We start from the raw sequence: 27,484 nt of genomic DNA on the forward strand, positions 1-27,484 counted from the left end.
TAATGTAGAGCAAATTGCAGTTTTAATCTTTCATGCTATTACCAGCATGCGCCAAGTATCAGGACACTCTAGGAATTATGATGAAGTGTACCAGCTTTGGAAGCTGCCATAAGGATTAAGAATTTTAGTGTATGCTCTCATTTAATTTTCTGCTTTATTCAAGACACTTGCTGTGTAGCAGGCATTTTTTATGTGTATAAAAGTTGGGGCAATGTATAATAAGGTGAGGCTGCTGTGATGCACATAATTTCGTTTTGTACCATGGAAGTATTTAGAAATCCTAGTGACATTTTCTGAATTGTATCATCTGCACCGTTTGCTAAATGTAAACAACTTTATCAAACTGTATATAGTGCCTTTTTGTTCCACTATTTTTAATCTGTTTTCATATTTCTATTCTTTCGCATGCAGTTGACTGCCTACTACTTGCACAGCATTTTTTTTTTTTTTTTTTTTCCTTAAGGAATCAACTGTGCAGAAACCACAGGCACTAGCACCACTTACTGTCATGATTACCTTGGCCTGTTCCTGCAGTTGTGGCCTTTTGAGAAATTGTTGAGATATGAAAAAGAAAAAAACCTAAATACATCCAATATGCTTTGAGTCTGGGTCAAACCTTATCAAGACCATCTTTAGGCTGCACTTGTCCCACTGTTTTTGGTATTTTTAAACCTGTTTTTAAGTCAGTGTCACTGCAAAGTTGAAACTGATGGCCTGATTTTTATTACCTCATACACTGGTATCAGTCAACAATGAGCTATATTGATGTAAGTGAAATTGAGGTGTGTAAAAGCAGTATGAAAGGAGAATTTCATCCAGTCTGTCTTATACCACTGTTGTCTAAAGGTGGCTTGCACTGGCATTTCCACCTGATCCATTTGTGGGTGGCTATATAGAGTCAGAGCAAAGACTCAGCTGGCTCATATACTGGTTTTGGACTGTCTAATGTTGGAAACGTCAGGAAAGGGGTTAAGAAACAGGGCAGTTATGGAGTGATCTTTTCCTTCATATACCTTCCCAGCTACTGATGGTTGGTCAGGCTTTCTGAGCTAGCAATTTTCCTCCTAAGAGAAAGAGTATAGCTGCTCGGGCAGCTGTAGTAGCCAAATGCGCCTTGTTATGTCTGACCTCTGACATATTACCTGTGACAGCTTTTCCTAGCCGTGTTAATTTTCCAGGGCCGCCTTGGCGGCCGGCACGGGTGCTCCGGCAGGCATCGGTGCCTTTTGGGGTGCAGAGCGTGGAGATCCCCAGCAGAGGGCTCACCCGCCGCGGCAGTGAGCAATATCCAGTGCTGCATCCTGTGTGCAGGCGGGGAGGCAACGGCTCGGGTCGAATAGCTGATTTCGGGGTTTATAAAGCACCCCTGACTGCTATGGATAAAACTGAGTAAGACCCATTCTGAGGATTTTCCTAGAGTGGGATGGTATTGGGTGTAGCCAGTGTTTTTTCTTCTGCTGCTTGTAACTCTTCTTTAGGAGGGATTTTTACAGCTGTTTGGTCATTAAGCCAAAAATATTTCAGCTTTGGAGAGTGTTTGAACAACAGTCGTGGGATGATCAGAGTTGCAACAGAAAGGAAAGGAGAGAGAGGAAAATTTAGGTATGTTTGCAGATTTTTGCCAGGTGGTTTCAGAAGGGGTGGGTGATTTGCTCATCAGACAAATTTGTGGCTACTTTAGGTAGACCTACTTAGAAGAACAGAAATATAAATTCAAGATGCAGATATAAAGCCAAGTTGTTGCATGTCATCTGAGCCCTCGTAACCATACAGATGTTAGCCTGCCACAAATACACAGTACTTCAGTGAAATAGACTGTTCCTCTATTTGGTTTACCCACATGATAATGAGTTAAGGTCATACAAGGAGTCTTACAAACATCAGGTGAGGCATGACAACCTGTAATTAGTCAATAGTGTTTTTGAGTCCATAGGCTTTTGGAAAACCCTGCTCCTTTTGTATTGATACTGTGTGTTGTACAGTTGTGCCACTATGGAGAAAGGAAGCTATTTACATCTGACCTCCCAGAATGAATTTAAGATCAAATTATAGACAAAATGAATATATAAAAATATTTTCATGCAGGGATTATAATACAAATTTTCACAGAGACTGTTTAGAATGTGATTAACTTATGAAGTCTTGCCACCAAGTTCACTAGCAATTAATTCTTCTTCACAGGGGAAAGTCAGAGTGCTAAATAAGAAGGATGAATCTAAGTAAATGTTTCAGAATTCCATAATCTATTCTCTTTCTCTTAATTTTACTTAATTGATTGAAACACTATGATCTATTAGATTCCATCAGACATCAGTTACCCTCCATTCTATAGCTATCATATGAACTATATGCCAAAGCACTTGACGCAAATTATGATATGTGGTGTTAAGATGACCAGAGTCAAAAGGGTACCAGTTGGATACTTGTAGTGCCTTAAAAACACTTTTTTATTTGCCTGTGTTTCTTGTGTTTTCTTCTTCATGGTAATTGATTATCTACATTTCTTGTTAAACAGGCTGATTTTGCTTTCAATTTGTTTTCAGAGCTCATTTTGTCTTCTTCCCCCAGACTTTCCCCTTCTCATTCATCATCCCATTTGCAGCATTTTTAGTGCAGTCCATCAAGGGTAGGCATTTTCAAAAAGCTTTTTCTTCTTCTAAGCTTTAGTGCCTAAATAAAGAGATGGTTGCTAAGAGATTTTGGAAAGCATCATTAAGAGGATATGATTTGCTATTTTCCTTACCTTCCATGCACAGGTTTCAAATCAGAATTTGAATTCAAATCAGTAAGTGGGATAGCAGCATCCCAAAATATTCCTGTGTTGAGATTGTGACCATGAACAGAATACAAGGAGACCATGCCAGTCCTGTGCCACCAGGACAAGACCCAGGACTAACTGTGTTGGGAAAAGCACATGAGTTCTTTCAGATTTGTGATCTGGAAGGCAAAGGCTTCATCACTTGTTGAGACATGCAGGTAAAACAGAACTGGCTATGTGAAATGCAGAATAAGAGAAGCTCCTAATGCTTTTATTTAGTTGAGACTAGTTAATTTAGAGTTGAAAATTGTAACACCCTCCTGATATGTAGCATTTAATACAATCTCTTTGAAGTTTTACATAATGCTTGCCCTTGTTTCCACAGTCAAAGCAACAAAAAAGTGGAAAATCAAAGTGATCGAAATTTTAAAAAAATGCCCCAGGAACTTAATTCCATTCTCAATGAAAAAGTTGAAACTCCAGTAAATTTATTACTTCGAGATTTGCCACAGCATCATGAATGTGTTCAGTTCACAAAATTCATCCTTCTGTTTTTTTCAGCTAAATTGTGTAAATAAAGTCTTTCACTTTGGTTTCACCTGCTAGACAATGTGCAAACCAGACTCTCAGCTTTATCAAATATATGTATATGTAGGAAATATAGAAGAATGTTATTTTAACATTATTCAGTGTTCACAATAATCTTACAAAGTTGTTCTTAAATTGTCTGAGAGCTAAAATTAGAGTTGCTGAAAATGTTGATAGAAAAGCAACTATATAATAAATCTTTTGAAAATGGGATTGGGTGCTTATTGCAGAAATTATAAGATGATTTGAACCAGTATGTGGCAGAAAACAAGAATATGCTCATGCTTGACATGCAAAGCATAATTTCATTGTGTTAATCCATTTCTACTTCAGTACTTCTGGATAAAATAGAGATGTGGTAGCAAAATAAATTCCATACCTGACAGTGTTCAAGGCCAGGTTGGATGGGGCTTTGAGCAACCTGGTCTAGTGGAAGGTGTCCTTGCCTAGGGGGGGTTGGAACTAGATGATCTTTAAGGTCCCTTCCACCCCAAACCATTCTATGGTTGTATGAAAATGATTATGTTTTATACTGAGCAATTGTACATTAGACATATACTATTAGTTATTCGTTATGCTTGATTAGAATGACTAGAATTAGAATTAAAATCCCTGTATTGCGAACCTGAGTTTGAAATCAGTATAGTTGATTTTCATTGCACTTTTCATGATGTTCACTTCCTATAGCAAAAACATAAATCAACAAAGTAAATCAGCTTTTTCCATAAAAGGTACAAAGTGTTGATCACTTTTGCATCCTGCTGTTTGTTGGTTTAGTGCTACTTAACATTAATGAAGCATTGCTTCAAATCCAATATGTTCACATTATGCTTTTTAATCTTTAGTCATGTGATAGGAGGTATTTCAACAGACAGTGCTGAGTATCTAAAAAGCCAATTAAGTTCAGTGGAACAGATTTTGCATTGTTTTCTGATGTGTCTCTAATATAGTAATTATATTAGAAATTTACTCTTCCCTGATTATACCATGCTGTTTATTTTGAGATTATGTTAACACTGGTTGTTTGGAACTTTTTATTCTATTTCAAAATATCAAATGTGTTCAACCTTCAAACAAACAAGAGGTTTTCTGAAATTGCAAGAAAGCAAATTCTACCAGAGACTTGAAACCACATCTTTGCACTTTGGGCTTTGAGGTTATCAAGAATAATGAGGATGAGTGTTGCAAAATGTTTTAATGATTATAGCAGAATTGGGTTCAGATCTTGCTCTTAGCTATTTGACCTCTTTTTATTTAGCAGAGTAAAAGCTTGGTATTTTCAGATAAGTTAAAATAGAAGTCATGAAAGCATAAAGCACACTGTGTGGCAATGTAGATAATTTGTATTTAAGCTGCAGTAGTATCTTTGGATATATTTTATTTCTTTTTAATTTTTAAGAGACTTATATTGGAAATATCTATGTGTTTTTACAGTAAGGCCAAAATGAACAAATAAACAAAAACACACCTATGAGACCAACGATATCATTTTGTTTTCCTAAAAATAAACCCCAAACAAACAAACTCAAATTCTTGAAGAATAAAAACAAGAGGTTGGGAAAACATTGACTTATTAACAGTGGTAAGCATGGCCACAGTTCACCAAAGTCCTTAAATTATCCACAGGGAATTTAATGGGGCAAAATGTTTGCACATTCTTAAAAATCTCCCATTTTCATATTTTTTCAAGAAAATGTAAAAAATTATGGTGTTTTCTACTGTTAAATTAGTATAATTCAGTTCTGAATTTGAACCCTGAACTAGAGCACTCTGGCTGTAGCTGCAGAAGCATGTATTTATCAGTCAGATTTGCAGCAAGACCCACAAGCAGTTGTACTGGAATAGCAGCTGGGTCTGTGTTTATGACATGGTTAGAAGAGGTCAGCCAGCTCTTAAGAAGCATTCCTTCTCAGGTCCCAGAGATCTGGAAGAAGGAATACAGTTTCTGTTTTAATTAGTGTAGAAAGAGTAATTTGCCTGAAAACACCTCCTCCCTCATCAGTACCTTGTAGCATGTAAGAATTTTAAAAGAGAAGTGATTTTTTAAAAGTTTTTAGATCCAAGAGATTAAAATCTAAAGCTTTGGGAAGATGGGTGTGTTTAAGTGAGAAACTAATAGTAAGTCAGTCAGGTGTATCGCTAATGAAGCAACTTATTTAGACTGAATACAGATCAAGTTCTCTTAGGGTTTTTTTTTTGAAGTAGGTAGCAATGCACAATCCTGCTCAGAAATCCCTTTGGGACTATTCCAGATAGTTCTGTGCTTTAAAAGCTCTGTTGCTTTCCCTTCTCAAGATTACCTTGGAATTCCTTTTACTGCTCCTCCATTCAACTCATATAGGTTTATAATGTATGCCCTAAACCCTTTGTTGCAGCCAGGGAAGTTCTGGTTAATGCACTCTGCCAATTTTTACCTTGGCTATATATGGCTTGGTACATTGAATAGTGGTTCCTATTGTTCTTGGATCGCAGCATAAACTTTCTTTGGTCCTAAATCCATTCCCACAGCAGAACAGATGAACACTTTTGTTCTGATTAACTGTATCAACCTATGTTTGCAATTTTAATATGTTGTATATACCGTAGGCATTCAGGGGAAGTATTAAAATATTAGCTAATAAAGCAGAGGACTTCACCAGTGTGTATTTATATTGCTTCCCAAGCTGAAGAAAGGTTTTACTCTTCCTAGTACTTGTCTCCCAGTGGAAGTTCTTGCTATTGTAGTTGTTTGCCACTCCAGTTTCCATATTTCTGGGAATCTGTCTGTACTGTTAAAAGAATTGTAGTAAAACAACTAGGGCCAGATTTAAAGAAAATGGGGGTGGGAGGGGGTAGGGTGGGATGTTCTTTTATGCCTGTTTTTAGATTCTCAGGAAAAAATAAGTGATTTTGTGGAGCTGGTTTCATGAAGTTTTGCCTTTTTTGGTGTAAGCATGATGAATTTCAGATGTAGGCAGTCATGAACTACATTTAACTTGTTACAGGAGCAGCAGGTTTGCTCCTGTCCAAGGTTTGCCTTGGAACATGCAGCTTTCTTAGCTTTTATTTATTTACTTACATATTTTAAAGCAGCTTGAATTAGGACAGTATACCCTCTTTAATATTCTTGTTGCGAGAGTCTCTTGCTTGACCTCATGACCAGGATGCTGAGACTCCACCTAAAGGTCTACCTCTTCCCTGTGTGGTTAGAATCTGTGTTACAAGGAGATTGTTCTCACTGCTCTGTTGTAAAGGATGCAAAAAGGCAAATAGTGAAGTCATAGAATCATAGAGGCAACTAGGTTAGAAAAGACCTTTAGGATCATCAAACCAAACCATTCGCCCAGGACTGCCAAGTCCACCATTAACCATATCACTAAGGTCCTTATCTATATGGGTTTCAAAACACTTCCAGGGATGGCAATTCCACCACTTCCCCAGGCAGCCTGTTCCAATGCCTGACTACCCTTTCAATGAAGAAATTTTTCCTAATACCCAGTCTAAACCTCCCCTGGTGCAGCTTGAGGCTGTTACCTCTTGTCCTATTGCTTGTTACTGGAGAGAAGAGACCAACCACCTTCTCTCCATCCTCCCATCAGGTAGTTGAAGAGAGTGATAAGGTCTCCTCTGAACCTTTTCTTCTCCAGACTAAACAACCCCAGTTCCCTCAGCTGTTCCTCATAACGCTTGTGCTCCAGACCCTTCACCAGCTTTGTTGCCCTTCTCTCGACCTGCTCCAGCACCTCAATGTCTCTCATGTAGTAAGGGTCTCAGAAGTGAACACAGTTTTTGAGGTGCAGCCTCACCAGTGCCGAGTACAGGGGAATCACTTCCCTATTCCTGCTGGCCATATTATTTCTGATAGCAGGCCAGGATGCTGTTGGCCTTCTTGGCTGCCTGGGCACACTGCTGGCTCATGTTCAGCTGACCATCAGTCAGCACCCCCAGATCCTTTTCCACTTATTAGTTTTCCAGCCACTCTTCCCCAAGCCTGGAGCTTTGCAAAAAAAAATCATTGCACAAAAGCAAATCTTGCTCAGTTGGTGTTGTTTTACTCTGTGGTGTATTTGAATTTGTACTCTGGGAAACAAAAGGACTTATCCTTTTGTATTATGCATGTTCTGCAGTATCTAGTCTTCCTCTCATCCTATAGTACTGGGTTAAGCTGCTGCATGTTTTGTCATCCTAGAGACTGCATTGTGAGTTACCTCTTAGCCTGGAAGAGCTTGAAAAAGTTTTTTGTTACGTTGGATGCTGATGGCAATGGCTCACCCCGAAGGAATTCACCACAGGATTCAGTGAGTTTTGAAAGCATGCCTCCTGTATAGAGCTTTATTCATACTCTATACTCTCCACATCAATAATGTATCATTTTACCTTAATAGTACACTTAACAATGCACACAGTGACCCAGACTATTCCCTAGATATAGTAGATATATGTAGCAGATGAAGAAGTGGTCAAATTATGTGAATAAAAGGCTCTGGGGTCTCTCTCGCATGTGTAAGATGGCAAGCCATGGCACAATTTGAGACGTATAGTGTAACCATCTGAATTAAATCTGTTTTAAGCCATGGAGTAGATCTAGGAACAAATTTTGAAAAATTTCCGGGTAGGGGGATCTTGCATTTTATTTTATATCGCATCATAAGTCCTGAGAGATAATTAGGATTAATGTAAGACAGTGTTGAAAATGTGTTGATACCACTGTTGTTACAACTGTGGGAATGCTTTCTACAACAAATTAATTCTTCAAGTGATGTTACTTTATTTCAAAACAAAACAGGACGAGGCAATTATTATTACTGCATTATGGGAGCTGTTAAGTTCTTTGCAACTGCCTACTTTGCAATAGCACTCTTACTGTCATGTTCTCTGTGTTTGTGAAAGGGTTGTTTTCTCCTCAGCTGTGAGGCTCCAGAAAATATGGCAATGTTAGTTAGTGAGACTGTTAGGTTTTTGTGCAGAATCAATTTTGTACTTAAATTTTATCTCTGCTAACTATAAGCATCAGTTTTAAGCATTTTCTCCAGAAAACTGAGTCTCTTAGATGTGTGAATTGTAACATTAAATTTCTATTTAAATACTATGTATAGGCCCAGCAAACAGGACCTTCATTTTTGTTTGCAAATCATCAATTATTTGAAAAGTTAATTCTTTCATGTCCCACCTCTCCCATGTTAGAGCTAGATCAAGTATCTTAATAAAGAATGTGCTTTAACCTGCAAATTGTCATTATTTAAAAATGAAACAATGTATTACTGCTTTACTTTTCATAAGGAAGTTTTACATATTTCTTAGTTAAATGAAGACTATTTTTAGAAGTTAGTCCCTGCAATACCGAAGTTTTCTGTCAAGGGAAGATGTAAACGGCTGCCATCTCCAGCAGCTCCAGAGCCTGGTGATTCCTCCTGCCCAGCTGCTGGAGCCCAGTCCAGAGACCCAGATGGATGTGGTCACTGCTTTCTTGTTTGCAGGTTCAACAGGTAGTGAAGTTAAACATGTATCCCACATATGCACACACACAGACATGCAAAGGACATGGACACATTAGCCTACACAAACTGCCACACACAACGTACTGCCTTCAACAGTACCTGCCTTTAACACCTGAGTATAGGATTCTCATAAAACATAAGGCTAGACATTGTAAAGCATGCTTCATTTTAACCTGCTACACAGGATTGACATGTATTGGCTAGGGATCCAGACTAGGTAGTCAAGCATTTGGCTAGGTGATGATGTTGGTGTTCCTAGTAGAAACAGAAGCTTACTGGATAAAGGCTGCTTTAGAAAACTAGAGAGTGGAGAAAGCAGAGTAGTGTCTGAATAAAACTTGTACTGCACCAATTAGTATGGGAGAATCCCGTTCATTCCTACACAAGCTTCACCTGTTTGTTAATTTACTTGAACTCTTCAGGCCAGTTGACTTCGGTAATATCTATTCTTGCTTAGCCTCATGTTTAATTGAAACTGAATCAACTCATTTGTTAGTCCATAGTTATTTCTTATAATTAATTTTTCTATAGTGTTCTCAACACTTATGAGAGCAAACACAAGGTAACATCATGGCTAGTGAAAACTTGCTGAGACTGCCATGAAAGTCTCTCAGGACTATAAGTGCCACAGACATAAGCACAGCTACAGATGCAGATGCTTTGAGATGTACCTGATTTGGACTTATCCATGGCCACAGATGCTTCAGGGTGTCCTGCTCCCATGTGGACTCATCCACAGGTCACAGTCCCTTTGACTCAAGTTCATACTGGATTTCCAGTTTGTCCAGTACAGCAGCACAGAAATAGCAGCAGGATGGAGCTCTGTTGAGCTTGGAGGAGGTGATCCTTTAACATTAACCAGCATTCTTGGGCTCCTCTTCTCTCTAGGGCCTTACCCCAAGGGACTTTTCCAAGCAGATACGTGAAGAGGCCAAAGTCTGCTCTCCTGACGTCCAGGGTTATGAGCTTGCTTTTCACTCCCTACCTGCCTGCCAGATTCTGAACTTCGCCATCTCGTGGTCACTGCAGCCAAGGCTTTCATATCGTCAGCAAGACCCTCCTCGTTGGTGGGTATAAAGTCCAGCAGAACACCTCTCCTCAGGAGGAAGTTACCATCAGTACACTCCAAGAACATCTTGGTTTGCTTATGTCCTGTTGCATTGTCCATCCAAAAAATATCAGGGTGGTTGAAGTCCTGCATGAGGACCAGGGCCTGCAAACGTGAGGCTGTTCCTATCAGTCTGTTGAAGACTCATCCGCTTGTTCTTCCTGGTCAGGTGTTCTTCCTATTCCCCTTTGCCTGTCCTCTCTTTAATCCTAACATAGAAGTTTTCTGTCAGCTCCTCTTCTATCCCCACACAGAGCTCCATGCATTCCAGCTGCTTGCGCACATAAAGAACAATTCCTCTTCCTTGTCTTCTTTTCTTGTCCTTCCTAAAGAGCCTGTATCCTTCCATTGCAATGTTCCATTCATCCTACCATATCTCCATGATCCAGTCTTTTTGTTATTAATAGAAATATCCAAAATAGATTGAAGAAACTGCTCTAGACTTAAAATGCATGTGAGTCACATGGAGGGAAATAAGTGTTAATAAAATGAAGCTTTCTATATGAAGTTTATATGGGAATTTGAGGTGTGCCTTTGGTCATGCAGTAAAAGGAATATTAAAATAGAAGGTACATTTTATCAGTACCAGAGCTGTGATTATTTTAGATTCCTCACTTCTACTTAAGCATATCAAGAAATAAGGCCACGACCTTTATAAAGTGCTTGTTGCTGCAATTTATGTCTTTTGTTTATGGAGGACTGTAGTTTTTCAGTATTTTTGTGAATGTTGAGTTGTGTAAGTTATTGAAGGTTAGACATTAAACTGGGGAGAAAGTCAGGCATAGAACTCAGAAATCCTCTTGCCATGCTTCATCCTTTTGTTGTTTCACTATAATCCCTTTTCTTATAAACAGATGTAGGCTTTTCCCTCACAAATTATACTTATTGTAAAATACGATCTTTAGTATTTTGCTCTTAAATGACATTGTTTATTATCAGAAGTTCTGAAAATGCTAATGTGTATGATTCCTAATTCTCAGGCCAGTTTCTTATGGAGCAGATTGCTTTGAATAATGAGATGATGCAGCAGTCGGAAGGTGAAACAGTCTGCCCACAAAGAGACCGTGAGTGATGATGAGGATGAAGAATTCCAGTTCTCAAATCTGATGGATCGACTTGGAGCTAAGAAGGTTTTTGATGAGTGAGTCTTCCCAGCAATAGTAATAGATTGTATGACCTTTTATGATTCAGCTCTGGATTTGATTTTAATAGACTCCAAGGTAAATGATGAGAACAAAGGCTGCTCAGTAACACAGTGATTCCTTAAAAATTAATTTTCTTGGTTGTCAGAAACTATAGAACACCTTTCAACCAAAATTTCCAAGAGCAAAGCTACTGTACTCCATGCATACGAAATGTGTGTTTATGCCATATAAAAGCTACGCTATTAATCCACTGATGTACCATGGGTTTTGAATGTGGATAATTACCAGCATGTAATCCACAGATGTCACTGATTTTCAATCAAACAATGCATGGTGACTGGTTTTTTTTGGCAAAGGCTGTGTTTGAACTGCACCAGTTAGCCATAAGAAAGAATGTTTTCTCACCTTTTTCTGCTTTTTCTCCCCTTGATGCATAATTGCATTTTGTGACTGCTGTGATAACACTACCTCTTCCAGGACCAGGATGACTCACTCTGAAACACAGAACACTAAAAATAGCTCTAAGAGCTTCTTGTGTGTTGGCCCGACATTCACTAGTCAACCACAATGAATGTCTAGAGCAAAAAAGCATGGGACAAAAGTGGGAGAGAATCTGGACAGATAGTAAGAATGTTTAAAAAAATACATCAGTAATCCTTACTGTGAAATAGAAATGCTTACCAGTGCTTCTTTTCACCCAACTGCCTGAAACAGGAAAGAGTTGATTGGCAGTCATCCTGGAAGGTTTTCATTATGACAAGAGTTTTGATGCATTTTTTAGAATAAATGCTATTTACATAATTTCCCACCCACCTCATTTTTTTAAAATCTGTTACTGCAAAGTAGCCCGTGTTTTTAATAAGCTTTGTGTTCTGACTAGTGATGCCCTGAAACCTCCATCCTCCTAGGATGATGTGAACATTCATTGAAGCCTGAGAAATGTTCTCTCTTAATGAATCCTGTATGATCTGTTTCCAGTGAGAATGATGTGAAACAACTTTGGTTGCAGCTGAGAAAAGGTGAACCTTGTTTACTTTCCAGTTTTGAAGAGTTCCTGGTCAGAATTTTTTCTCAGCTCCAAGAAGCTGATAATGAAAAGAAAAAGTTGGAATGCGCTCTAAAAAAGTTAGTACTTCTCTTTGTTGGACTTTTTGTGTAGTTTTGCAACTATCTTACCTGCTATTTGAACCCTTGAAATAAACAAGGTATTATTTGAAGACTATAGAGAACATAGAACTATAGAGAGCTATTTGAGGACAAAGAACTGAGGACTATAATAACAAGAGTTCCTGTAATGTGAAATTTTAGTAGTCATGAAGAGTACCAGTAAAATTGTTCATAAGGCAGAACTGGCTGAAATTACCTTTTCTCTTCCAGTTAACAGATTTTGTTGAGTGAAATAATTTTGCAGATGTCTATTATTGCATTGCAGTTTTTAGACAATGTTAGCAATTCACTTCTGGTTAATAAGTTTGATTTCAGAAGACAGTCAGATTTACCAGCAAATCTGGTAACTTGTCTGTGTGCTTTGCAAACATTGTGTGCAGAAAAGGTATAAATCTGGATTAACTCACCAGAGAAATGAAAGGTTTAAGATGTTAAAGCAGCAACAAAGCACTGATACCAATGAAAATGTAAGCAAATGAATATATATATAACAAACATGAAATATAGTAAACAATATATATTGGTTTTATATATAAAAGCATCTATAATGTGTGTATAAATAAACAAATATATAAAACACATGTAAAAACAAATATATAAGAACTAAAAAGTAATAGATCATTCTTTAATATGTAGCTATTTAGAAAGGAAAAAAATGTGCTACTAAGTCTAAATACAATGCAAAATTATGCTTACAGTTGAAGTTTCCCTGAATTATTATTATAAAGTGTCATTTCTGAATTTCAGGTTCTTACATACTGAGTAATAAAGGCAAATATATTGCAGAACATTTACTTCATTTGTTCAGCACTCTCCTGGCTATTCTGAGATTGTGACAAGGCTTCTGAAGAAAGAAAAAACCTAAAAATGTATGGTCATTAAAGACAATTGGTTTATATTGATATTTTTTTCATCTAAGTCAGCAACTGTGGTTTTAGCCTTCAGACAGCTATTCAGTTGGAAAAGTATGAGGTAGTTGAGCTGTCTGTTTTAGACTAGAGATTATTAACAACCATGTGTGGTGAAGCGTTTGTTTTGTGATTTTGGTTTGTTGGGGTTTTTTGGTCAAACTCTTGTCAGTGTGTTTTGAGAACTGAATGAATGAATGTGTCTGTTTAATAGCTGTGATAAGCACAGAGATGCACCAAGTATACCATCAGCATTACCTGGCTTTTCTGACTGACCAGAAATTGTGACCTTAAAAATGCAGTGAAGTTTTATGCCTTTGTAGTAAAAAAAAGATTTTAGCTAATTTCTTCTTTCTGTTGCTCCTAATAACACTTCTAATCTCAGCACATAGGTCATTGTTGTGTTTGTAATCAATAGCTGGAAGGAGTCGGAACTGTCAGAGACTAATATTGTTTTGGGTAACAGTGGGGATGAATAGCCTTGTTTATTTTCAAGAATGTCCAAATAGCAGTAAAGTTCAAGACAAGACCATAAATAGGGGAAAAAGTTATTTTTTATATTCCCAGGCTTTTTATACCTACTAAGATGCATGTGTCTGCATAGACTGGCCAGGATTTACTGTAAGGTCACAGAAGATGCTGGTTATTGAGGTCTTAACATGTCTCCTAGGTTCTTGCTTGGTTACAACAGTACTTTTTGGAAGCTGAGAATGAATGTGATCTTTCATCTTTCCTTCCTGACTCACCCCTGTGAGTCTATATTGTCTATGTTTAGGCAATAATGCAGTCTACTCTCAGCCTTTTGTCTCCTTTCCTGGATGTAGGCTATGATTTTGTCTTAAGTCATTCCTTTTTTTCTGGATGCCCTGAGAAGCTTCTTGTGCATGTGCACATCTTTATGCCCTGCCAATCTGTGCTGTCAACTTCTGCTATTCTTCTATACCTGTTTTTGGTCTTTTCTTCTGGAGCTTTCACACGTGTATTTTTCATTCATGAACTTGAATCCTGTGGTCTAAGTGACCAGGGGTTTCTTCCTGTCTGGTTCAATAGAAACAGTATGCTGCTGTACCCATTTGTAGGTCCAGCCAACAGTAAGGCTGAACGTATATCCTCAATATATACATGTGCAGATACACCACATATGGGGGACTGTGTAGACTTAATACTCATTAGAAAGCAGTACCTCTACTGACACCCACCTAAACACAAGCAGCATTTGCACAAACACGAAGGACGGCAGCCTGATACTGCTTCTCTCATCCAGTTTATAAGGAGTGAATTTTATTAGTAAAAACATACACACATGCAGCCCTCCCCCACACTTACCTTATTCAGAAACAAACCTGCATTCACAGATCTCTTGAATATTAGTGTGGTCTTTAGTCTACTTGTCCCTGCCTGCCACTTGGGCCCCTCACTCATTCTTTGACTCAGACCTTGGGTCTTTCCAGGTGTGAGTTTCCTGCACACTGGTTGTTTCAGCTGGATTGAAGTTTGTTGCCAGAATGTATTCTTTTGGTAACTCATTAACCATGGGCATGTTTCTCCTTTTAAGTGATGTGTAATTCTGGTTTGGTAGAACAACAGCCCAAATACTGCTGATAAGTTTTTGCATAGAACTTAATACACTTTAAGGAAAACAAAGCAAACAGCCACATTCTTACCTCAGAATTGGTGTTTTTCTCACTGGTGTTTATCATCATAAAAGAATTGATGATGAGCTGTTGTGTATATTTGTAGATTTTAAGGCAAGATGAAAATATGGGGTTTAAACCTTTTCCTTTTAGAAATACTAATTTCCTTCTAGTTTTCTTTTCATTTAAACAAAAGTGAGAGACTTTTACTACAGTAATGTATCAAGCCAAATACTGTACATATATGTGGTGGTGTGCTGGAATCAGGAATAGCTAAGCTGTGCACTGAAAGTGTGGAATACTAGCTCCATGCATTCATCCATCTTGCTTTTGTCATCTACACAGTGGATATAATTTTTGTTTGCCATTAGCTCTGTCTGCTTCTGTGCTTTGCATTTGAAAGACAATACCTAGTAAAAAGATGGACTGTGTTTCAAACAACAGAGTTCTAATTAGAGAAGACAAAAGTAAGGGTAAACAGGATAGGAAGGATGAACTGGCTTCTCATTGGGTTTAGCATGAGGCCGTGTCAGACTCCACTTTTGGTAGAAGAGTAGAATCAGCATCTCAGAAGATTAGTGTGCAAAGTGTGCAAATCAGTGTATTTTTTCAAAGGGAAAGAAGAACCATTACAACAAACTGCGTGAACAGCAGTTGTAAAACCCAAACAGTTCACGTTGCAGCTACATGTTTGGGCAGAAATTAAACCCTTGTGATAGTGTTGATTCTGAACTCATAATGTGAACTTAGTGTGCTCACGTTGCATTCTGTTTTGGTTAATGTGCTCAACAACAGCACCATCTCCCTTTTGTCTCCATCTCTGTTTATTCCACAGCCTTACTGGAAAGGGAAAGATCACATTATCAAATATCGACTAAATCATATAATTATGTAAGTAAAACTGTATGGTATGATCCTGATGAATAGAGATTTTAATCAAAGCATTTGCATTTTTTCACATAACAATTATATGCCCTTATAGCTTTAACTATTTTCTCTGAGTGCCTGTGGGGAATATTTGCCAGCTAATGTACTGGATTATTTTTTGTGATGCTTCTTAGTTAGGTTACTTATAATTGTGTTACACTTTTGGTTATAACAGGATATTATTTTATATTTCTGTTTAATTTGAACAGAATTAAGAATGTAAACCATTAATGAAATGCTAGAGGAGTATCCAGCCTGCAGAAATGACATGTGCTTATGTGCCAGACCAACTGAGAATATTCCTACATCCAGAGGTACCTCATAGAATCATAGAATAGCTAGGGTTGGAAAGGACCTTAAGATCATCTAGTTCCGAGGGCAGGGACACCTTCCGCTAGACCAAGTTGCTCAAAGCCCTGTGCAACCTGGCCTTGAACACTGCCAGGGATGGAGCATTTACCACTTCCTTGGGCAATCCATTCCAATGCCTCACCACCCTCACAGTAAAGAACTTCTTCCTTATATCTAACCTGAACTTCCCCTATTTAAGTTTGAACTCACTACGTCTTGTTCTATCACTACAGTCCCTCATGAAGAGTCCCTCTCTGGCATTCTTGTAGGGCCCTTTCAGATATTGGAAGGCTGCTATGAGGTCTGCACGCAGCCTTCTGCAGGCTGAACAGCCCCAACTTCCTCAGCTTGTCTTTGTTCAGGAGGTGCTCCAGCCCTCTGATCATCCTTGTGGCCGTCCTCTAGACTTGCTGCAACAGCTCCGTGACCTTCTTATATTGAGGACACCAGAATTGTACACAATACTCCAAGTGGGGTCTCACAAGAGCAGAGTAGAGGGGCAGGATAGCCTCCTTCGACTGCTGGTCATGCTGCTTTTGATGCAGCCCAGTATATGGTTGTCTTTCTGGGCTGCGAATGCACACTGCCAGCTCATGTTCAGTTTCCCATTGACCAACACCTCCAAGTCCTTCTCTGCAGGGCTGCTCTGAATCACTTCTCTGCCCAGCCCCTGAGGGACACCACTCATTACTGGTCTCCAACTGGACATTGAGCCGTTGATCACAACTCTTTGCGTACAGCCATCCAGCCGATTTTTTATCCAGCAAGTGGTCCATCCACCAAATTGATATCTCTCCAGTTTAGGCACAAGGATGTCGGGCGGGACAGCATCAAACGCTTTGCACAAGTCCAGGTAGATGATGTCAACTGCTCTGCCCCTGTCCATCAGTTCTGTAGCCCCATCATAGAAGGCCACCAAATTGGTCAGGCAGGATTTCCCCTTAGTGAAGCCATGTTGGCTGTCACCAACCACCTCATTGTTTTTCATGTGCCTTAGCATGCTTTCCAGGAGAATGTGCTCCAAGATTTTGCCAGACACAGAGGTGAGACTGACTGGTCTATAGTTCCCTGGGTCTTCCATTTTCCCCTTCTTGAAAATGGGGGTTATATTCTTATTTTTCCAGTTGTCAGGAACTTCACCTGACTGCCATGATTTTTCAAATGTGATGGACAGTGGCTTAGCAACTTCATTTGCCAGCTCCTTCAGGACCTGCAGATGGACTTCACCAGGTCCCATGGACTTCACCAGGTCCCATGGACTTCACCAGGTCCCATGGACTTGTGCACATTCAGATTCTCAAGATGGTCTCGAACCTGATCATCTCTTACAGTGGGCCTAAGGTCTTCATTCTCACAGTCCCTGAATCTGCCTTCCAAGTCTTGGGCAGTATGGTCAGAGCACTTGCCAGTGAAGACTGAGGCAAAGAAGTCATTCTGAACCTCAGCCTTCTCCAAATCCAGGGTAGCCAGTTCTCATAATAGCTTCTGGAGAGGGCCCACATTATCTCTAGTCTGTCTTTTGTTTGCAACATACCTATAGAAGCCTTTCATGTTATCTTTTACATCCCTGGCCGGACTTAATTCTAACTGGGCCTCCTGAATATAGTCTTGATGGTGCTGTCATTTTTTGCTTCCAAACACACAAGAGGAAAGAAATATCTATATCAGCATTTTAATAATATGGGATTAATATTATTCTCCGTCATGTGGAAGCAAAGATAATCTTTATGATTTCCATGGAAACACTGACTACAGTGTGTGTTCTGCCCATGCAAAGTTACAGAGTTTTTCAGTACATGGTCAATCTAGCCCTGATCAAAAGAGCATGACATTGATACATATGACATCTCTGCCATACCTTCCTACATAAATGTTAATTCTTTCTGAATTTGCGTAATTTTATTCCATTGACTAGTGCTAATTTCTTTTGAATCATTTTCTTAGTTTTAAGAAAATAAAATTTTAAATTAGAACATGACCTGACTTTACACTAGAAGAGGAATAAGGCAGCAAAAAGGGCTTCTGGATTTTCTGGTGCACTGTATTTGAAGCAGTGCAGCCACGTGAAGATGCCCTTGTCTGGGCTGCTTTTCTCACCTAATCTAAGCCACAGCAATCATTTTCCTCAAATTGGTGTAACTTGATATTTGTTTATTGATGTTGTAAATCCTGAGAAAATGCCCCCTTATTTTTTACCTGTGACTGAAAATGCAAGTTGACAATGTCAAGTGTTCTGATGTTTGAAAGTGGGAGAGAAAGACTTGTTTCTGGTTTTTCTCACTCAGCTTAGGTAAATTTTTCGAAATTTCTTTCAGATTTGCTTGGCTTTAACCGAGAAGAGAATCAGACCTTTAATAAGTGAAAACATAGAATATGTAGAGCAATAGATACAAAAAAAAAAAAAAAAAGAAACAAAGCCCAAAAGTAGATACCCAGATTACAAAGTTAATGGCTTTTTTTTCCCCTAGTGTATATTCCTTGTCTTGCTTTTACTGATGTGAATGCCCTACAAAATTATGTATTTTATTTTTAACAGATGCATTCTGCAGATTGCTCAAGGAATTGCTCTAGCAAGAAGAATGTGGGAGAATATACAGTAGAGTCATATAAAGGCCCTATTAATCTATTAAAAATCTTTCTAGAGTGTTTCCTGAGTTTGATGCAAAGTAATTTTTGATTTTCATTTTCTGGATTAGTGTGAATAGAATAGAACTGAACAGAACAGAACAGAACAGAACAAAACAGTAAAAAGCAGCTCTCTTGTTCCCTCTCAACAGTTAATTTTTTTTCTGCCCAAACCAATGCACCTGCTCAATGCAATCCTTTATGTGGTAAATTGCAGTGTTATTAATTGTAATATTGTATTGTAAAAAGTGAGCTTTGTAGGTCCTTCTTTTTTTCTATAGTCAGATACAGTCATGCACAGTACATTTATTTCTGTTATTCAGTCGGGCTTTTCAAATTTGTTCCATCAAAGCTGTTACAGAGTCAGTAAGGCAGCTTTCCAGATGGACTTTCAAGAACTCTGTTCTAGCTAAACCATCTTAGACATGATAGAAATACCCCATTCAATGCTATTCGATGGTGATGCATGCAGTTCCAGAGTTGCGGTAAAAATCCTCTTAACTGGCAAACTTAGGCTTTGGTATTATTAGTATTGTCACAAGGAAGCTCTGTTCCTTAAACCTAAGACTTAGTAGTCATTAAAACTGCATAATGACCAGCTGCTTTATATGGAAACATCAGGTGTGTAGCTTTATTAGCCTTTGAGTTGTTGAAATTTTTCTTTTATAATTTAAAAATAAATAAATAAGTAAATAGATCTGTGACCTTTCTTGCACAAAAATTCCTGTTTTCTTCACATTATGTGCTGTCTTGTGTAAAGACAGAAAGGTGGGGCTTACCTCACAGGGTGAGCCAGGACTTGAAGTAGTGTTATGAAGACACACTCAGTATACTTTTCTCTCTTATTAGAAAAGTTGCTGCTTATGATGAAGAAATTCAACATCTCTATGAGGAAATGGAGCAGCAAATCAAAAAGGAAAAAGAGGTTCTCTGAAGGTGAGTGTCTCTGTTATTATGGGTATGGATTCTGCTCACACTTCCACTAGTTATACTCATTTGGGTGTGAAATGAAAGTTCACAAAATACGTTTCACAACAGAATAAGAAAAAACAGCATTTACCTCACTGCTACTTTTCTACCTATCCAGGCACTGCATCTTCAAACTAAGCAACTTGTTGGATGAGAGGAGCATCAATGTCCTGTGCTTAGTGGTTGGCATACAGTAGCAGCTGGCATTCTTTTGAAAGTCAATAGAACTACAGCCTTATTGTATTATATTAATGGTGCTATAGGTCCAACTTCTGATCACTATTAGGAAAAATGCTCTTGGAGGTTATTCAGAGCAGCACTAATTCTATTGAGTTTTGCAGTCTCTGCTTTTCACAGAATCATAGAATAGCTTAAGTTGGAAAGGACCTTAAAGATCACCTAGTTCCAACCCCCTGCCATGGGCCTGGATACCTTCTACTAGACCAAGTTGCTCCAAGCCCCATCCAGCCTGGCCTTGAACACTGCCAGGGATGGAGCAGCCACAGCTTCTCTGGGTAACTCGTTCCAGTTCACCATCCTCACAGTAAAGAACTTCTTCTTCATATATAATCTAAATCTACCCTCCTTCTGTTCAAAGACATTCCCCCCTGTCCTATCACTACATGCCCTGCTAAAAAGTCCCTCTCCAGCTTTCATGTAGTCCTCCTTTATTTATTGGAAGGCTTCTATAACCAGAACCTTCTCTTCTGCAGGCTGAACAAGCCCAACTCTCTCAGTATGTCTTCTTAAGAGAGGTGCTCCAGTCCTCTGATCATCTTTGCGGTTCTCCTCTGGACTTGCTCAAGCAGGTCCACATCCCTCTTGTGTTGGAGGCGCCAGAGCTGGATGCAATACTCTAGATGGGGTTTCGTAAGGGCAGAGTAGAGGGGGATAATCCCCTCCCTGGACCTGCTGTTCATGCTGCTTCGGATGCAGACTGGGATATGGTTGGGCAGGATGTGGTCTGGACTGTGAGTGCAAGCTTCTCATCAACCAACACCCCCAAGTCCTTTTCCTCAGGGCTGCTTTCAATCCATTCTCCATCCAGCCTGTAGTTGTGCTTGGGATTGCACCAACCCAGGTGCAGGACCTTTCATTTGGCCTTGTTGAACTTCATGAGATTTGCCTTGGCCCAGCTCTGAAGCCTGTCAAGGTCCCTCTGGATGTCATCCCTTTCCTTCAGTGTGTCGACCACACCACACAGCTTGGTGTTGTTGGCAAAATTGCTGAGGGTGAACTCAATCCCACTGTCCATGTCACTGACGAGGGAAGGGATAAATTCTCATTGAAGAGCAAGAAGAGATAAATCTCACTGTAGAGCAAGAAGAGACAAATCAAGTGATGGTAATTTCTGAAACCATCACAGATATTTGCAAAACAAACATAGGTCAGATTCTTTTGTTATTGCCATGGTGGTTCCAGAACACCTGATAATGAATTCCCTTTTCTTACAAAATCTCCTTTAAATGTCATCTACTGCTTTCACAGGCTCTTCTTTGGATTTTTCTGTCTTGTTTTTTCTCCGAAAAGAACGAAAGTTTTCCTTTTATATGATACAATGAAAAAAAAAAAGAAACCAGCTTCAAGTGTTCTCCCCAGGTAGTAGGTTAATTTTATGAAAATGTAGCAGAATTCCACTGCCTTCAATGTACTAGGAACTGGCTTAATCCCCAGACGGCTTGAGAGCAGCAAACAATGATTTGGGTCTTACAGCGTACACCTTTGCTCAAAGCTGTACCAACTACTCATTTACTTGTTTTGGACAATACAGCACTATGAACTTGAAATACTACTCCCTGAATAATATTCTCCTGATAAATCTCTCTGTGATAACAGTTTTATAGCAGTGCATGGTTCTCTTGCATGGTAACTGCTTGTCAAGTTCCCATATTAAAAAGCCTGATGTGTTTTACTTGTTAAAATGCATGGCCTCTGTGGCGAAGCAGAGTGTTTCTGCATGTGTGAACTCGCCATAAAGTGGCTCCAAGGCCAGTGTATGAAGGACTAATGATAGGGAAAGGGGGTAGCACTGGAATTTAAAGGGCTGAAATGGAATACTGTGAAACCAACTTCCTCTGTAGAATATGAATAAAAATACATGTAATTTCTTTTTTCCTGGCAGCAGTGGTTGGGAGTGCCAGTCCTGGGAAGTAGGAGAGAAGTAAGATAGGAAGGAAAGGAAGAGGAAAAAGAAATTTGTGAACCATTTCCTAGCTCTGTGTAATTTTTAGATCCTCCTCTGAGGAATGAATCCAGGTGCTGATGAAGCTGATGGGAATTCTAGGATTGTACTGGAGGAAGAGACAAATCTCTAGCTTACAAATTTATGCAATTTTAGCTGATGAGAATATAGAACTGAACTAAAAGGCCATTATATAATTGAAAACAACTGTAAGATGTTAGTTCAAAGTTACCTTTGTTCAGTACTGCTGTAAATCAGAATAGATGTGGGTTTATCAGGCTGTTTGCCACATTGCAGCATTATAGTAAAATAATCTATACTTTGAAGATATTTGTGAGGGCACACAAATCAGGTATTTTTAGTCTAACTGCAAAAATATTATAACAATTTTTAATTACTATATTTTAATATTCTCTCTTTTTTCTTTAAAGCTATGTTTAAAACTTATTTATCAACCAGTAGTTCTGTAAAACCCTTTTCCTGTGGTTCTCTAAAATACATGTGTTCTAAATTTGGTATAAAACCCACAGAAGTTATTCAAAGCCTTACACTCAATTTTAAGCCTTGTATAATCAAGTAACACAGGCAGCAGTATCAGGCAGTTTTATCTTATGTTTATTGTCTACTCTTGCTCATCTTGGACAACATAAAATGTGTGTCTTATTTTTATTAGTGTTATTTTTTATATAATTTTATGTTTTCCTTCTCTGTTCATTGCATTATAATTAATATGTTTATATGTAAATATAAATATTACCATGTTTTCTATTTTATTTATGATTTCTGTTATTTCTAATTTCCTCTCTCCCTTAAGAATTTTCCATGAGGTTCAAAAAGGGTGGTTTTGAAGAGCAGCATCTTTGTAGTACCAAAAAAATTAAACTATCCCATTTTATTTTTATGGAAAGGAAGCTTTGTAGGATAAATGGAATTCACTGCTTCTAATGATGTGATGAGTGAGAAAGATAATTTTATTCAGATAATTGATGGCATTTGAAACTTTTGTCATTCAACCAGCTGATTAGCAGCCAGTGTCAATCTTCTTATACACAACATTTGATTTTTGGTTTTGGGTATAGCAACCTAATCTGTTTATTGGAATGCTTAACTCAGTGTAGTTAGAGACAGTGTTTTGTACATACATTTTCCTAATTCCTAATGGTAATCTCTGAGAGTGACTCTCATCTTTCCTCAGATCTGTTTTTATAATAATATAACCCCACTCATTTTCTGGTATTAGTCATCATTCACCTAGATATTAATGCGTGTTAGGTTAGCTTCCACCTGACTAATCTTTGCCTTATCCAGAGCACTGTTGCTTTCACCTCCTCCTCTTGCATGGAAATATACTTCAATAGTTAAATCTATTCTTGCACACAGTAATGGTAGCTTAGTTTAATTACAACTTATGTGCTTGATTATATAAGAGAACTTCTTAGGAATAACAGAAACACTTTTTTCCAAACTTTATAATACATTCTTTCCTTTCACGTCTCTTCCCTTTTCAATGTAATTATTCCTGTGTTGGAAATTACGGCAAAAAATGTGAAAGAGGACTTCCAGGAAAGATGAGTTCGGTGTTGTTTCTGCTGTCCTAGCCAGCAGTCTCACTTACAAGGGTCTTCTGCTTGGCATATCCACAGTACTGATCTGAATCCATGCTGACTGGGCTTCTGTAGACCGAGATTCCTCTGGCTAGGCCTTTTTGCTGGCTACCATGATCTTGAATTGTCATCTTGCTCTAAATGGCTTAGGTAAAGCACAAGTTATTTTCAGTAGTGTTCCTTAAGGGACATGTGATGACATGTCTCAGAAGGAAGCACTGAGGACAGAGGATGTCCAGCATAACATGTAGGGCACAGAATCTTGCATAAGGGAAGGAAAATAGGTATGGACCGGGTAAAATGCAGGAGAGTTACTGGGCTTCTCACATAAAATGATGGGTTCTGTGCTGATGATGAGTTCTGTGCTGATGACAGCCACTGAAGAGCATGATCTTGGGATTCTGAGCAAGAGATCCATGAGAACATGGATCAGAAGCACGCAAAAAAAATGCAAATCAAGTGGTAGGATTGTTCAGAAAGGCAATCTAAAATAAAGATTTACTTAGAAACAAAGAACAAAATAATCTCCAGCCTTATAACACTGTATAAATGTTTCATCTTTCATGCACACCTGAAATAAATATGAAAAGAAAAAAAAATATATAGAAGGGATGCTGAGCTAAGAACAAGGGAATGCATAGAGAGGCTTTATGTATGTCTTTGAGGGACAGCAATAGCTGTTGTCAAGAACAGTTTGCTTGTACTGTATAATCCCAGTTCTTTACTCAGTTTTAAACTTGTGAGTTTTTCTTCCCATTTTTGGAAATTGTTTCTCTCACAAGAGTAAGCACCAGAATTTGTAGCAAGTATTCATAACATCAATACCTATGATTCCGGGAGCTGATGATGGCCATCATCACAGTTACATTTCCAGGCCAGTCTCTGTGTGAGTTTTCAAATGACCATAGTATTCTGTAAGTGAGATTTCTGCCTGTAATTTGTTGCTCTGAAACTTCTTGAAAGTTTATCTTTGTGTGATCACTTTTTCCTTCTCCCAGAATCACTCGTCTGGATAAGGAAGTCTTGTCCTCTAGTACTTGAAGCATCTGGTATTTTACTTGGAATATATAACTTTATTCTGTCAGGGAATGGAAGCAATACGCAGTAACTGAAGTGATCTAGAAGTGTAAACCGACATTGTTCAGCAGTAATTTCATGCCCAGCTAGTCAGTTTTCCATATGAACTGTGAGCTTGCTGAGGCTACAGTTCAGCAAATATGTTAAGCTGCTGTTGAGAGAAGTATTCCCACTCTACTCATTCCTCACATTTCACAATCCCAGCTAGAAAGTATTTTCTGCTTTTGATTTTAACCTGGGCCTTAAGGTTGCTTTTAAAACCAAGGCTAGAACAACAGCACCGTTGTGTAACATGATCAGACTAGCAGAGCTGGGTAAGGGCAGATTTCGGGTTGGGTGAGCTCTAATTGTTGGGATGCGCAAAATGAGAGTTCTGGTAGAATCCTCCATTCTATCTCAGATCTGGAAGACTGAACAGGTATCACTGTAATGCTCCTAGTACATTTTACATCCCTTAAAAGGCATACTGAAAAAACCCCAACCAAACAAAAAAGCTTCCATATCTTCAGGTCAGCAATGCCTTCCCTAATATGAAGTGGACTAATTTTAGCCTACTTAACTTTTGCTCAATTAGCCAAGGAGAATCAAGTGGAATTTCTTTACATACCAGAAACCACTGTCATCTGCTGTTATCTGTTTCACAGGGAAGGTGTATATTTCCTTTGTATGTACTTTGGAAGGTGAATAAAAAAGCTCTAAGTCACGGTTCTTGGCAGATTTAGCGGAGGTAGCAGAAAGGTTACTGCTAGTTGATATTACTGGGGATGGGAAGGTTTAGCAGCTACCAGATTTAGATAAAACAGTTTTTAGGCAGAACTCTGAATTGCTCTGTGTAGGCCTTGTCATTGTGGGCAACTGTTTAAAATAGCAGTTGTGAATATCAACTAAATACTGCTAATCTACTCTGTAAACTTTTTTTGTGTGTGTGTGTGTGGTTTGTCCTGTTGCATTTTTTAACTAAATGAAATTCAGTTGTAGAGTGTAATGGCTTTGGTTTTGTGTAACATAATTATGCCTGTACATAGAGCAGTGGAAGAACGCCATATGTGTTTTATTCACATATTGGCTTTGATAGAAATAGCTTCCCCATTCAACTGACCTCTAAGACTTGAATTGAAAGCCTCAAAATCAAGATGCATCAGTTAGTTATAATACTTTCTTCTCTTTTCAATCCCAGTTAGAGCAGCAATGTACAGAACTTCTCAGTAGCAAAGAAGAAACCAAAGCAGTGAATACCAAGCTGAAGCTGACTAAGCAGGAGCTGCAGAGAGACCTGAAGAGAAAGTCTCATGAACTAAGCCAGGCTCAAAAACAGCTACAGGTGCTTCAGGAGAAGGCATCAAGACTAAATGAGGAGAAGGAAATGTAAGTTTTAGCTGCAGAGGTTCAACTCCCTTTGCTTATCATGCCAACGAGCCTCCTTCTCTGGGTATTAAGTGCTGCGATTTAAGTTTGTGTCATAAGCAGAAACCAATATCAAAGCCAAGTGCAGTTCTAGTAACTTTTCCCCAAGTAATTCAGCACATTTTTTGTAGCGCGTCTGGCTTCTGTAGAATCTTTTGCTACTTCTTCAAAATGTCATTGTTCTCTACCCTCCCCACCATTTGTTGAGGGTGTTTGGAAATAAAAATCAGTTTAATTGTTTAAAAAGTATGTCTTAGTTTTGAAATCCTACTGGGATTCCTTACAGAAATTACAGTTGTGGCACATGATGCTCCATCCTACTCAAAGCTAAGACTATCTGGAACTTGCTCTTCAGAATGTACTCTGGGTATGAGACAGCTTCTTCATCAAATTCATAATTTCTGGCCAAGGAGCCTGGCCAGCAAGATAAAACATAGCTTATGCAGCTAAACACACTTCATTTATAGTGATCCAGAAACATCATTTTGGGGTTTCCATTTCAAATGGTTTGAATTTCAGATTCTGACTCAAAAAATATTTTTCAAGAAGAAATACTTACAATTCGTATTTTGAGGGATAGAAATGGCCTTTAAGTGGCAGATCAACCTACCTGTCTTGCTCCAGTCTTCTGCACAAAGCAAAAGTTGCATTACCCTGAAGCTGTAATTGGCAGAAATGTTCACTGAAGACAATTTAATGGAAGATGATTGATTGTTAAAAACAAAATGCTCAGGGATCTGTAAAACCCTCTTGTTGCCAATGGAGAGCACATGGATGCCAGACTGTGATGCGGATCTTGCCAGACTATACGTTTCAGTAATAAACTACATAACTCAGACTTGTGGCTATTTGACATGTTTCAGGATAAAGCAGAATATTAGGTCAAATATCACATGCTTTTTCTGTTAAGCTTTGTGCCAAACTCTACTTAGTTATTTACTAATTTAATTTTTCTTAATGGCAGGAGCTTTGTTGAGAAATGATTGTAAGAGAACCACGACTATGTTTAGAACACCATTTTTAGGTCTGCATGTTTGATGTGTGATTTGGAAGTAGACAGTAGAATTATTCCTCCTCAAGGTGGTTTGTTTCTTCTTTGAGGCCTCTCTTTTTGGATCCAGAGTGAAGCCTGTGGAATGGTCAGGTTTTAAAGCTACAGAAGAAATCTGCCCAGTGGTCAGATTGCTGAATAATAATACTGAATTTACAAAGCACTTTGGATTCAATAGCAGTTTATGGAATTAGAGCTCAGCCCTACTCTGCATTGTGGCTTTAAACATCTGTATCAGTCTGGTAAGACCTGAGCTGTTGAAGCAGGTGTAATTTTCAGACTGCATAGGAAGAACTTGAGGCTTCACTGAAAGGCAAAAAAACATTTTAAGGGCAGACACCAAGTTGTGTTAAGTCAAAGTAAATGGTGTAAGTCTAGTGTAAAAATCTGAGATGCTGTGTTCAATGTTTAAGGCTGCATAATTGTCAAAGTCAGAAACTGAAAAGAAATTGTAGGGATTGTAAATGTGTGAGCCTGACATATGGTTCCAGCAGCAAGACAAATTCTAA

At 38.6% G+C, this 27,484-nt stretch overlaps 1 protein-coding gene across 1 annotated transcript in view; it reads left to right on the plus strand.

Annotated features, from left to right (window-relative positions):
* The first annotated feature begins 2,835 nt into the window (after nucleotides 1-2,835).
* CRACR2A (calcium release activated channel regulator 2A) overlaps nucleotides 2,836-27,484 on the plus strand; it is a 37,300-nt gene continuing 12,651 nt past the window's right edge. Inside the window, 9 exon segments of the mRNA XM_030479595.1 lie at nucleotides 2,836-2,976; nucleotides 7,515-7,562; nucleotides 7,564-7,591; nucleotides 7,594-7,623; nucleotides 10,912-10,984; nucleotides 10,986-11,072; nucleotides 12,055-12,201; nucleotides 19,538-19,613; nucleotides 25,698-25,885. Of these exon segments, the coding sequence (XP_030335455.1) occupies nucleotides 2,836-2,976; nucleotides 7,515-7,562; nucleotides 7,564-7,591; nucleotides 7,594-7,623; nucleotides 10,912-10,984; nucleotides 10,986-11,072; nucleotides 12,055-12,201; nucleotides 19,538-19,613; nucleotides 25,698-25,885 (818 nt within the window).

The sequence above is a fragment of the Strigops habroptila genome, chromosome 3 (assembly GCF_004027225.2).
Source record: "Strigops habroptila isolate Jane chromosome 3, bStrHab1.2.pri, whole genome shotgun sequence".
NCBI classification, from domain to species: Eukaryota; Metazoa; Chordata; class Aves; order Psittaciformes; family Psittacidae; genus Strigops; species Strigops habroptila.